This window comes from Sarcophilus harrisii, chromosome 5 (assembly GCF_902635505.1).
Source record: "Sarcophilus harrisii chromosome 5, mSarHar1.11, whole genome shotgun sequence".
Taxonomy (NCBI): domain Eukaryota; kingdom Metazoa; phylum Chordata; class Mammalia; order Dasyuromorphia; family Dasyuridae; genus Sarcophilus; species Sarcophilus harrisii.
The window spans coordinates 227,401,615-227,415,586 of record NC_045430.1 but is presented as its reverse complement, the minus strand read 5'-3'; the positions used below and the strand labels follow the sequence as shown (position 1 = coordinate 227,415,586).

Genomic DNA, 13,972 nt, shown 5'->3' with positions numbered 1-13,972 from the left:
AATACAAATTATAGTATTGTGAGAATATATATATATATAATAGCTTATAGCCTTTGCTATAAGCTAATTGTGTCTATTGGCTGATTATTAATTGAAAGCACATTAGTGGGAGCTCATAATGAGCTGTAGTGTTAGGAAAACTATATCTCATAGAGTTGGTCAGGCCTGGCTCAGGCTGGGCCAATAGCTCTGGCTCTAGATTATAATGAAATGAGACAGTCCATTCAATAGTTAACACACAGAGACTTACTCAGCCATAATCAGGGAAGGACATTCAGAACAAGGAAAAGATATTTTTTCATTAAGGATGTGATATTCATTCTATTTAGCATAACTTTCCAGTGTTGGCTGGGCTGCTAGGAGGAGCTGACTATTTTGCTCAGGTGAATTGGAGACTAAATCAATGGTTCCCTGAGTCAATCAAGTCTTGAGGACCATTTCAGTGCCTTTTAAGGAAAAACTTAGCCTAATATCCATGAGGTAAGGCCTTAAGAAATATCTAGCCAATTCTTTATGGTAGGAGACTAGTAGAAATCTTTTTTCACAGAAAGATAGAAGACTTTCTATTCTAAATCTGGTTCTTTTGGTTTTTCATATCACTGAAGACCCCTTGTTAGTGATTTGTCCGATAAGATGATTTCAAATATCACTTCCAATTTTGGGATTCTGTGGATTTGTTTCCTGAGCCACCTTTTCTTTTTCTGTTGTTTTAAGGAATTCATTTGGACTGTGTGCTGCTGTTTTGTAATTGTGTTGGCATTGGATCAAGTGGGGTGAATGGGAGCATTCTGGATTTGGAATCTGAAAATCTGGGTTCAAATATCTCAGATAACTATTTGAGTATACAATCATGGGCAAATTACTTAACTCCAGGGCATCTTTCCCCATGTTATTAATACTTGTACTATTTGCCTCAAAGTTGTGAGAAAAGCACTCTATAAACCTTTAATTATATAAATGTGAATCATTATTTCATCTACAAATAGTCATCATTGTGTATTCTGAATATAATTTATTATACATTTTTTAAAAATCATCTTGAGAATCAAGATTTTCAAAGCAAATCAACTTTGCCTTGAAGTGAAAACACCTTGAAAAGTACTAAAGAATATAATTGAATTAACTTGTTAATTTGATTTTTTGAGAAGTAGTTATCATGCATTAAATGCTTTGTGTTTTTCTTTGTTCTTTAGAAATTAAAAAGGAAAAGTCATGAAAAAAAAATAGACCTGTTTTAAGTCCTTGGCTTGACAAAGAATAATATAAATAGTTAATAGAGACTGAGTCACATTGAATATAGGAAGAATTTACTGGTGTTTTTTGTATTTCAGAGGGTTTTAATTAAACAGACGTAATCCAAGAGTCATTTCTGAATCTAATTTAAAACTTTAATAGAATTATATTTGATAGATGTATAATCAACAGAAAAAGCCTAAGAATTTTTGTATCCCATGTAAACTTTAATACAATTATATTTAATGAAAGTATAATCTATAACCCCAAACTGAAACTCTGAATTTGTACTATGATTAGGTTTGATTTTAAGAGCTTTCTCAAACAAACCTCTTTTGAGTCTGTGATCTCTAGTTAGATTTTTCTCTTGAAATATCAGAATATTGTCTGAGTCTGTAGTTTTAAAAGAAAGGGAAAAGGGCTATTGGTTGTCATGCAAGTAGTCAGATTAGTATAATATCAAATAGGATAGGCGTTCCTCAGCCTAACTGAAAAAAATGAAAAAAGGCTCATACCTAAACCCCAAAGCAGTCTAGATAGCTTTCTTTCTCTCTACAATTATCCCTACTTCTCATATAGGGACTTATATAGACCCATATAGGGATCTATATAGATCTCTAGCTTATTATTCTGATTGAGTTCTTTTTTTTTTTTTAATGAAATTCCATTTTACTTTGCTTTTTAAAAATATTCTTTTTTTTATAAAGCTTTTTATTTTTAAAACACATGCAGATAGTTTTCAACATTTACCCTTGCAAAACCTTGTGTTCCAATTTTTCTCCCTGTTTTCCACCTCCTCTCACTTTCTCTAGACAGCAAGTAATCCGATATATGTTAAACATGTACAATTTTACTATACTTTTCCCCACAATTATTATTCTATCTATCATTCTATCATTCAAGAAAAATCAGATCAAAAAGGAAAAAAAATGAGAAAGAAAAAAATGCAAGCAAACAATAACAAAAAAAGGTGTGAACTATCTTTTAGTCCTAACAATCCTTTCTCTGGATGCAGATGGCTCTATCACAAGTCTATTGGAATTGCCTTGAATCATCTCATTGGAAAGAGCCATGTCCATCAGAATTGAAAATCACATAATCTTTTTGTTATTGTGTACAATGTTCTCTTGGTTCTAGTCACTTCACTCAGTATCAGATAATGTAAATTTTTCCAGGTCTCCCTGAAATCATCTTGCTGATCCTTTCTTAAAGAACAATAATATTCCATTATTCATATGCCATAACTTATTCAGCCATTCTTCAACTGATGGACATCCCTCAGTTCCTTGCCACTTCCAGCCACTACAAAAAGGGCTGTTACAAACATTTTTGTAAATGACGGTCCTTTTCCTTTTTTATGATCTCTTTGAAATACAGACCCAGTAGAGCTCTGGTTGAATTCTTATCTCCCTTCCACACAAGGGGAGAGCACTTGGGGTTAATACCTAAGCAACTCTTTCTTGTGGTCAGGTCAGAATAACTACTTTAAAAATAGAATTGGTGAAATGGGGATGGAGGATTCTTTCAATAGGTATTTTACATTCTGATTCTAGGTATCAGGGCAGTTTTCCTTGATGATTTCTTAAGAGATGCTGTCCAGGCTCTTTTTTCATCGTGGCTTTTCAGGATTAGATGGTCTCTCCTGGATCTATTTTCCAGGTCAGTTGTTTTTCCAGTGAGGTATTTTACTTTTTCTTCTATTGTTTCATTTTTTTTTTTTTTTTTTTTTTTTTGGTTTTGACTGGTTCTTGATGTCTCATTGAGTCATTCACTTCCATTTGTTCAATTTTAATTTTTAGTGAATTATTTTCTTCAGTTAGTTTTACTTCCTTTTGTGTCTGGCTAATTGTACTTTTAAAGGAGTTGTTTTGTTCATTGGATTCCCTTCCCTCCCCATTTTACCAATTCTATTTTTAAAGTAGTTATTCTTTTTTTCCATTTCACCAATTCTACTTTTCAAGTTTTCTTTTTCTATTTCACCAACTTTATTTTTTAAGGAGTTGTTTTCTTCAGTCAATTTCTCCTTTTCCTTTTTCAAACTCTCCTGCAAAGATTTCATTTCCTTCCCCCATTTTCTTTTTTTAAGATCTTTTTTGAATTCTTCCAAGAGAGCCTTTTGAGTTGGAGACCAGTTCATATCCCCTTTTGAAGCTTTATCTGGAGGCATTTTGTGTTTAACATCCTTTGAATTTGAGTTCTATTCTTCCCAGACTCCATAATAGCTATCTATGTTTAGAACTTTTTTTCTTTTTTGCTCATATTTGAAGGTTGAGGTCTGCTCCTAAGGCACAGGGGAGATTGTCTCAAGCTTTCTCTATAGGGTGACAGGGCCTTCATGCTGCACTGGGGCCTGGTGGTGCAGGCTTCCTCCCTACACTAGGTAAATCTGGCCAAGTCCTGTCTGTTATGCTGGGGTTCAGAGGTTCACTATTTGTCTTCTGTAATTGTGTTACAGGTTTCACAGCTAGTCTGCTAATCCACTGGCTTCTGAACCGGGATAGAGTAGCCAACACTGTTGTATTTTGTCCGATTATATTCTCCACATGTAGGTCTCCACCTTGGGTATCTCCAGCTGAGCCCTGTCACCCCCCTACCCAATTGAGACATACCTTTCCTGACGACCTTCCAAGGTATCTTCTGCTGGAAATTTGTTACACTTCAAATGGGTTCTGTCACTCCAAAATCCATTCAGAGCTTGATCTGGTGTTGATTTTGAGGGAAGCCAGGAAGAGCTCAGGCAAAGTCCTGTCTACTCTCTGTTATCCTGGCTCCATCTCAATCCCCTGAGCTCCAAACTTATATTGTCACAGGCTTACTGGAAAGTTCCTAGGGTACCTCTGGTATCTAAAATTCAACTGGTTCAAAATAGAACTCATCATATTCCCTCAAAATCTGCTCTTCTTTCAAACTTCCTGGCTTCTGTCAAGAGTATCATCATCCTTCTGGTCACCCAGATTCATGACTTCATGAATCAGTCTTAGCTCTGCTTTCTCCCTTGTCCCCCAAATACCCTCAGCTGTTGAACCTTACTAATTGTATCAATGTCTTGCTGTTGAACCTTACTAATTGTATCAATGTCTTATCTTTTGCCTTAAATATTTCTAATCACCTCTTAACTGATTGACATGTTTCCAAGTCTTTCCCTTCTTTAATCCATCTCCACATAGCTGAGAAAATCATATTAAGACACAGGTATGGCCACATCACCCTCCTGCTCAGCAGCTTCAATGGCTCTCTATTGCCTTTCACTATACATAATACATATGTACACATACACACATATTTAGTCCTGAGTGTGCCACTTAAAGCCTTCCTCAATTTGGTTTCAGCCTATCTTTCTAAATTTTTTCTTTAACATATTACTCTCCTTCATGTGTTGCATGGCCCAGCCAAATCAGTCTATATGATATTCACTGAACTTGACATTCCATCACCTGTCCATCTACTCCTCATATCCATGTGTCAGAACCCTAGCTTCCTTCAAAGCTTAAATCTTGTTATTCAAAGCAGTGTCTTTCTTGATCCTTCAGTTTTAATGCTCTCATTTCCATCAAACTGTCTTGTCTTTATTTCTCTGTGTATATTTTATTTCCACCAGCAAAATATAAGCCCTTTGATAGTAGGGAGATTTCCTTTTTGCTTTTGTGTTTCAAGAAGCTAGCACTGTGTTTCACACTCTGTAAATGTTTATTGAATTGAAAAAATTGGATATAATTTAAAGAATAAGTATGATCCAATGGCTTAACATTCTTTAGGAGAATAAATTCCAGAACATCATGCCAAGAGCAGTGGAAAAAGTGCATAGCAACAGACAAAGGCTTGATTAAAGATAAAATTCCTACCAGCTACCAAAAAGTAGAATGACCGCCTTGAGATGTAGTAGGTTTCCCTTTACTAGAGGACTATAAGTAGAGGCTAGATTACCATCAGATATGTTGCAGATAGATTTCTTCATTAAGGTCAGGTTGAACTAGAAAGCTTTGGAGGACCTTGATTATACTAAAATTTCACAATTCTGCTATCCTATTCCAAATGTTTTTCCTATGATATATACTCTCCAAACAACCTTTCTAACTAGTCTTTTTTTTTTTTCCATAGTAAGACAAACTTATTCCATTTTAATGTCAAACTTTTATTTTTAAATGTGTTTGCTGTGGAAATTTGTGTGCTTCTGATAATTTGGAGCTGTTTTACATAATGAGTATCTATATATCTTTGATATAGTGTTCTAGTTAATAGTCCCTTTGTCTCATAAATATTCTTTTGTAATTGTTCCTGGAAGCTTTTCCTGCTACCTGAATTCTAGTAGACTCTAAATATAAGTGTTGTGATATTTGAATCCTTAATATTATGTTTGAAATCTGAGTCAGAGAGTTATAAAATGGTGGGTTAATTATTATTTACTATGCTCAAAGTGCCATGTTTCCCATTTTGTGTTTTTGGTTTTTAATTTTCACTTTTGCTCAATTTTCTTTCAGCTATTCCAGAACTAGTTACTTGCTTTTTTTTTTTTTTTTTTTGTCATTGTCTCTACTGTTGGCTGTTTCTTTTAATTTTTTATCTAAAAGCACTTTTAAGCTCATCAGAGTTGCATCAGGGTCAAGTAATTTGATAAGAGGAACATCCACCTGTTTGTCATGGTAGAGCTTATTTTTCAGGGTTATAGCTGCCAAAGAATCCAAGCCAAGTGATATAAGTGGTGTGTCCATCGAAATGTCGTTAAGATTTGTACTGCTGAATTCATTTGCAAGGGAGTTAAGGTATACTTCATTCGATGTCTGAGATACTTCCTTCATTATCTGAGATGAATTTTCATCAACAACTAAGTCAGGTTCATCCAAACTGTTGATTTCTTCTTGGAAAATTGTTGAAAAACGGATTCTGAGAGCTGGAACCTGAGTAAAATAGTAATCCTGTAAATTTTTGTAATGAAATTTAATAATTGCTTGCTGAGGATTATTCAGGAGTAAGCATTTACTAAAATACTTAAAAATTTCAGATTTCTGAAGAGTGAGTATTCCCTTGCTTGCTAAAAACTTTTGAAGATTGTCTTTGTTTAGCATTAGTCCAAGATTCATAGCTCCCCAGTTAATAGATTGACCAGCAAGACCATTGTTTCTCCGATAATGGCAAAAGATATCTAGAAAGGAGTTAGCAGCAGCATAATTAGTTTGGGTTGCATTTCCAAGGAATGAAGTAACAGATGAATGACAGACAAAATAATCCAGCTCATGCCCTTTAGTAGCACAATGAAGATTTATAACTCCTGCAACTTTGGGACTTAGTACGTTCTCAAAGCGAGAGAGGTTCAGAGCTTCAAGATATGCATCATCCAATACAACTGCACTGTGAAACACACCTTTGATTGCACCCTTTGGAAAGATATTGACAATATAATTGAATACCTTTTTCACCTCATATGTGTTACTCACATCACACTGCAAGCTGATGATGTTGCAGCCTTCGTTCTGACTTTCAAAAGACTGTATTTCTTTTCGTTGCTCAGCATTTGGACTTCTTCTTGAAAGAATCACCACAGAGCCACCTCCATTCTGAGCAATAAATCTTACTGTTTCTAAGCCAAGGCCAGAGAGTCCACCGGATACAATATACACTGCATTGGACTTAAACAATTTATTTCCTCCTATACACTTAGGTATGTCTGAAATTTCACTTTCTGAGGACTTTCCTCCCAAAGCAGCAAGTGGAATGGCTGTGCATGTGAAGTAGGAGAAAAGACCTGATTCTGTATTTTCAGATGACTTACTTTGTTGAAAAACAGAATAGGCTAAATTTGGAATTGATTTCAAGTTCGTTGAATATAGCCACTTAAACACAGCCATGTTGGTGTGTAGTAGAGCTGATTTCTGAAAAATCTGGTTCAGGTTTACTGTGTGAATTTGGATGTGTTCATTGATATTATGAAAAAGTTGCTGCAGAAATTCAGGCTGGGAACTCCCGTAAACAAACACCACATCTTTCAGGTGGGAAAGACTAGAGAGCATTTCCACTTTGAAGCTCGTTATTGGAGACAGAAAAACAAGAACTTGACAATTTTTTACATCATTCCATAGATCAGAAGAGGGCGAGACATGATTAACTTTCCAATCATTTCTTTTAGCAGCAAAAGCTATTACTTTGCTTAGAATAGATTCCACTTCTGTGGAGATGACAGCAAGGGAAGCAACAGGGTTTGCCCTTGGCAGTAATACCTGATTAAGAATTTCCCAAGCTATTATGAAGTGTGATACACAAGGTGTACTTTTAAGAACTTTGACCTTTGTGGTGTCAAGACAGACGGACTCGGGAATTGAGACTCTCGATGAGGCATCAACTGGGAAACATGTGGCAATGTGATCGCCAACCTTAACTTCTTTCACTCCCTTGCCTACATTAATTACTGTCCCATTGAAGTCCAGGGCTAGCAATTTATGTTTTTCTGTAGTGTGTTCAGTCCAGTATAGAGTTTTTCCAAAAGTCAAGCTAGAAGTGCTAACAGGAAAATAGTCTTCTGAATGGAGGCATATTTTTTCCATTTGAACTTCAACACTATATTTTTCCAGGTAAGTAGTCTTGGGATCTGATAACTGGACACACAGATTTGTTGTCTTATATGGATCTGCTGCATATAAAGTAAACGTTTCAGAGTTCTGAAGGTACTTTGAAGCTAGGATATCACTAGGATCTTGAAAAGGAGTATATTTGACTTCTGTAGTGTAAATTTTTCCCTGATCAATCCAGAGTTCAGGATAATCTTCTCCTTTATAGTTAGTGATAGTTTGTGCTAAGCTTTCTATGTCCTGTGCATTTGTAAAACTAATATCGATTATCTTAAAAGTAATCTCTGGAACTTCCATAAAACAGCTTCTTATCATACCAGGCAGAGCATATCCAGGATTAATGTGATTCACATTTCTTGATGTTGTTCTGTAAGTGACAACTGTCACAGAACAATGGTTGTTTTGTTCTTTCAAAGCCAAGACAATTTGACGAAGTGCCTCACAACACTTAGCTAAATGTTGCATGATCAGCATTGCTGATAGTTCCTCATTTAATATTTGAATTCCCCACAGGAATAACACATCACAGTAGCCCTGGATCTCCTTCTTCATCATGTCGCCTGCCCTTTCATAATTTTGAGTTGTTTCCCATTCCTCAAAGGTAACATACTTGGACTTGGTATGTAAGTACTTTTTTAACATTTGAGCTACTCCAAATTGATCCGCAAATACGATGAACCTTGGAAGTTCATTTGAATTGCTAGTCACTGGGAGGGGAGAGATTTCTGTCCAATTGTTTTCTAGAAAAACTTTATCAATGCTGGCTATTTCTGTTATAAACTTGAACCCTACGTTCTTCAGTACAGCCAAAACTTGGCCATGCTTATTTGTAAAGCAGCCACACATTTCAACATAGTCCTCACTAGACTTGGTGGTTTTTATATATATATGCATTTTGTCTTCCAAGTTTCCGAAAACTGCAAGGTTGCCGACGGTAACGGGAAATCCGGGTTTTCCTTCAGTTTCTATGCTTTTGGCGGCCATCACAGCTGTCATCTGAAAGAAACAGTCTAATAGCACTGGGTGGATGTGATAGTCATATATTTCCTTTTTGGTCTTTCCTTTTACTATAATGTTTGTGATGCCTTCCTTTAGATTATCACAGTATAAAATATCACTTAATTGTTTTAAAATAGGGCCATATTGAAAATCAGTAAGGGAGAGGATGTCATAAACTTTATTGACAGGTATGACTGATTTGCACCTTTGTGTGATACTTTCAAGGCAGAGATGATCTATTTCATTCAAAGTTTCATTCATTTTCGCAACTTTACCTGTTGCATAATTTGTAGATGATGAGGAAAATATTTTGAATTCTGTTGCCGCTTTACTTAATTCCACTTGGATCTTCAAATCTAGGACATTTTGTTTTACCATACAGGGAGTTACAAAAGCAATGCTTATCTGACAATCCTTTAAAGGTATTTTGGGTTTGGAACTATTCATCACTGAGGCTAAACCAAGCTCTATAAACAGAGCACTAGGAATCAAAGGCACGCCGTTGTTTTTGTGCTCATAGACATAAGGTGTGGTTCCCTGGGATATTGTGCAGGTGAATTCTAAGTCATTATCTGCCTTGTCAATGAGAGGATGATTGATATGGGTAATGCTGTGATGCTCCTGAAGACTTTGCAGGTATTCTTTGAGATTCTGATGATCAAACTGATATCTGGGGTAGTCTGTTGGAACTGCTTTCAACCCATCATAGAAATATGGCCAATTGAGATTATATCCCAATTCAAATAGATTTTTTACTAGATCAAAAAGGGTCTCATACTCTTTCTCCTTTTGTAGGGCAGGAAAAACAAGTGTTTTTTCTCCTAAAATTTCTTGGATGATTCGTTTGAAATGTGGCTTAGGACCTATTTCAACAAACACTAGGTTTTTCCTTTCTTGAGATGAAGTTGTGATGGCTTCACTGAAAGCAACTGGCTCTCGAACATTCCTGGCCCAATATTTGCCTGTAACTAAGTCGTTTTTAGTAGTTGCTTTTCCAGTCACCGTTGAAATCATTTCTGCTTCTGGCTCCTGCTTTACCAGATCTCCTATATTTTCTGTAATGTCCTTCATTATTGGATCCATCATAGAACTGTGATAAGCAGCTGGAACGGGTAAGATATACAGGAATATGTTTCTTTTCCCAAATTGCTGAGATAGTTCTTTATTAACAGCACTTATGGAATCTGCATCTCCAGACAAAGTACAACAATAGGGACTATTGAAGGCTGCAATACAGACCTCTCCAGAGTGGGGATCCAGCGCTTTTTTGATTTCCTCTATAGGGATGTTTCCAACTACCAACATTTTCCCTCCAACCACCTTTGACTGAAATAAACTTCTATAATGAATAACCTTCACAGCATCTTTGAGGGAAAGAAATCCAGCACAGTGGGCAGCAGCTACTTCTCCAATGGATGAACCTAGGACAGCAACAGGCTTAATGCCCCAGAATTTTAGGAGGGATGCTAAAGCCACCTGAATTATGAAAAGGAGTGGCTGGGCTATGTCAGGCTTTGAAAAATCATCAAATTCATTTTCTATTAAATCCAGAAAACTGATGGATTCATAGTGATAGAACAGATTATCAATTTCTTGGCACTTTTCTTTGAACACTGGTTCAGAATTGAGCAAAATCTTGCCCATCCCCTTGTAATGGGTCCCATTACCACAGAACACAAATACTAATTGAGGAATCCCCTTTGTGTAATGTATTTGTTCTTTAGCTGCAGAATTAAGACTTTGCGGCAGATTCTCTAGGGAAGTTGTTACAAATGCTTTTCTATATATGTGACTGGTGTGGTTCCTTCTACACGCTGATGTATAGGCTAGATCCTGCAATGATTCTTGTTTTCTTTTGCTCAGTTGTTGAACGGTGTCTTCCATTGTGAGCTTGAGAGATTTACTGGAAGCTGCAGAAAGTACAAATATTTCATAGGGCCTTTTAGAAGGTATATGTTGAGGTTGTTGCTTAAACTGTTTGACAACAATGTGAGCATTGGTCCCCCCAAATCCAAAACTGCTTATACCAGCCACTCTGCCAAATTCTGGGGATGCTTCCCATTTCTCTACTTTTGTTGGAATAGAGAGATTTAACTTTTCGGTATCTATGTTACTCATACTCTGTGAATAGTGGAGCGATGGGACGAACTTTTCGTTTTCCATCATGAGAAGGACTTTAATTAGGCTTGCTATCCCAGCAGCTGACTCAGTGTGACCGATGTTGCCTTTTACTGAGCCAATTTTCAGAGGAGGTAGGTTCTTAGATCTTTTTTTACCAACAGCGTTGCCTATGCTCTCTGCTTCAGTAGGATCTCCAGCAGGTGTTCCTGTCCCGTGAGCTTCGATGTATTGCACAATTGATGGGTTGATGTGGCTTGAATAAATGCTCTCTAAGAGTTTCTCCTGTTGCTTCTGAGAGGGCTTGGTGATCGGGGTTATTGCTTGTCCATCCTGATTCACTGCACTGATGCTGATAATACCCCAGATTTTATTGTGGTCCTCTTGTGCCTATTACAGAAAATATGACTTAGTAACATGGAATGGTATAGGTTTTCTAATTTTAAAAAATCCAAAGAGGAAATGTTACATTTTACTTTGTGTAATTTACCATTTTGGAAGTGGTATATCAATTTGTCTTGTCATTTAGTATATCAAGTATATGTATATTTTATGTATGTGTATATGTATATTTTATGTATGTGTATATATATATATGTGTATGATATATATTTATAATATAACAAAGCAATTGAACTCCATCTACTGTGTTTGGGAGCCATGGAGATGAACAATTGACCCTAACTCTATGTTAACTTTCCTTTTATAATTTGTAAGTTAGAACATTGAATATTTATCTGAAAACCACATTAGAAATTTCTCATGCATGCTTTCTTATTTTCTTGTATTAATAGAGTGCTCAGTCTTGAAATTGTTTTTTTCCTGTGGGATTCTATGGGATCAGAATAGGATACCAGTGGGTCCATTCCAGAATTAACTTCAGGAATATTGAGTGACCCAGGAACTTTAAAAGTGGTAACAAGTCTTCAAGAACCATCTCAGAGGTACTGAGAATCCTCAAGAGGCCTTCGGAACCATTCTATTCTCTTAAAAGTCTGAATTTTGGGAAATGAGGGTAGGTGAGAAATAGAATGAGAAAAATTAGATTATGTTATTGTATTTTTCAATAGTTTTATAGTTTTTTTTTTTTTTAACATGATAGACACCTGATATTTATTTGTTTTTCCTTTTTAAAATTTAGTTGGGGAAAGAGAAATTAACAAATTATCAGGGAACATCCAGCATTAGGAATGGGAATTGTACTTGTACTTGGTCAAACTATATCTTGAATACTGCTTTCAGTTCTGACAATCATATTTTAGAAAAGACAGTAATAAGCTTGACTGTGTCCAGAGGAGGGTAAAAAGGGTATAGAGATCATGGTATACATGGATCAGTTGAAGGAACTGGTCCTGCTAAGCCTGACAAACAGAGGACTTACATCTTCAAGTATTTGAAGGGAGGGAAGAATCCTGGGAAGACAACAGAATAGGTCATTAAATTTCAAGCTCTCCAGATTCTCCCCCCCGCCCAATAAAACAAATTCATGCCTCATGGAGAACATAGACTGGTGAAAAATCTATAAGGCTTGGGGCTGAACAGGGGTCCTCCTGGTACAATCCACAAAGATCCAAAGAAAGACTCCTGGCCAAGGATTAACACCTCCACAGACATACCTAGTGGGGCCCCTGGAACGAGCTGGGTTTGTCTGGAGCCTCAGCAGGAACTACAGAAAATTTTACCACCCAAACAGTGAAGAGTCTGGGTCTGAGTCTGGGGCGATGGACAAACCTCAGCTGATGAGAAAAGCCAGACCCAGCTTTGAGATGTGGCCCTGGCAAGAAGGAGCAAACACCCATGAGTGCAGAGGCAGGAGCACTCAGAGGCAGGGCCATTGCTACTTGAGGGCATTTAAAGGAGGAGGTTTGGGGTTCCTGGTTGGAGGGAAGAGCCAAAGTGAAAAACCATCTCCCCACCTCACAATTAGAAGTGCTTACCAAACAAAACAAAACAAAACAAAAAAACATTGACCTGCAAAGAAGAAAGACCCTAACCATAGAAATTACTATGGAAATAAGGAAGAAGGACGCTGAAATTTTTTAAAAAAAGCTTCTTCTACCCCAAAGAGTAAAATAAATAGCTTCTTGTCCAGAGAGAATTTTTAGAAGAATTTAAGAAAGACTTTTAAAAATAAAATGAGAAAGATTGAGGAAAAACTAAAAAATAAAACAGCACCTATCCAAGAAAAACAAGAAGATTATGAAAAAAGTTATCCAACTAGAAAAAAGAGATTCAGAGATTTAAAGATGAAAATAATTCTTGAAAAATTAGAATTGGGCAAGGGGAAGCCAGTGAAGCTATGAGATCAAGAAAAAACAGAATATAAAGAATGAAAACAAAACAAAATATGAAACATAAGAAAAACAACAGAGCTAAGAGGTGGAAATTAAAAATTAATTTTAAATTAATGAAAAATTAAAATCTTTCTCATTATGTATGTGTTTATGTGCTTAAAAGATGGAACAATATGACCTTGACAATATTATAATTTAAAAAATTAAGACTAGTTGAATGATTATAGCTAAAGAGTAGTTATTAATAGATATATGGTAACTTTGAGGAGGTCTCTACTGCCCTAGAGTTCTAGGTTTGGCACCATGCCTGTTTGTCATTATTACCAGGAGCTTGGATAAATTTATAAATTTGCCTGGGGAAAGTCATCGCTTAGGTTCAGTAAGGTAATGGTCCTCTTGGGCTCTGTTTTATTCATATTACCCATGGAATATTATGTTTAACTGTGTGTAATATATTTCAGGAAGGACAGTGATAAGTTGGAGACTGTCTGGAGAAGGGAAGGGACTTTGAGAATTAGATATAATCTAACCCCACAATTAGATATGTGGGAATGTTTAGCCTGGAGAAGAGAAGACTTGGAAAAAACATGAAAATATGTTCTATTATTTGAAGAAATAGAATATTAGAAGAAGGCTTAGATATGTTTTGCTTGGTCCCATAATAGGAAGAACTAGGAACAATAGGAAGAGGAAAATTTAGTCTTGATATAAAGAAAAACATTTTTAACTGAGCGCTACCCCAAATGGAACAGATACAGGTCAACCCTG

The 13,972-nt window shown here is 36.2% G+C and overlaps 1 protein-coding gene across 1 annotated transcript in view; it reads right to left on the bottom strand.

Moving 5' to 3' along the window:
• Nucleotides 1–5,655: 5,655 nt before the first annotated feature.
• LOC111721162 (phthiocerol/phenolphthiocerol synthesis polyketide synthase type I PpsD-like) overlaps nucleotides 5,656–13,972 on the bottom strand; it is a 31,744-nt gene continuing 23,427 nt past the window's right edge. Inside the window, exon 7 of the mRNA XM_023505067.2 lies at nucleotides 5,656–11,300. Coding sequence (XP_023360835.1) covers nucleotides 5,727–11,300 — 5,574 coding nt within the window. The 3' untranslated portion in view covers nucleotides 5,656–5,726. The remainder of the gene's footprint in view (nucleotides 11,301–13,972) is intronic.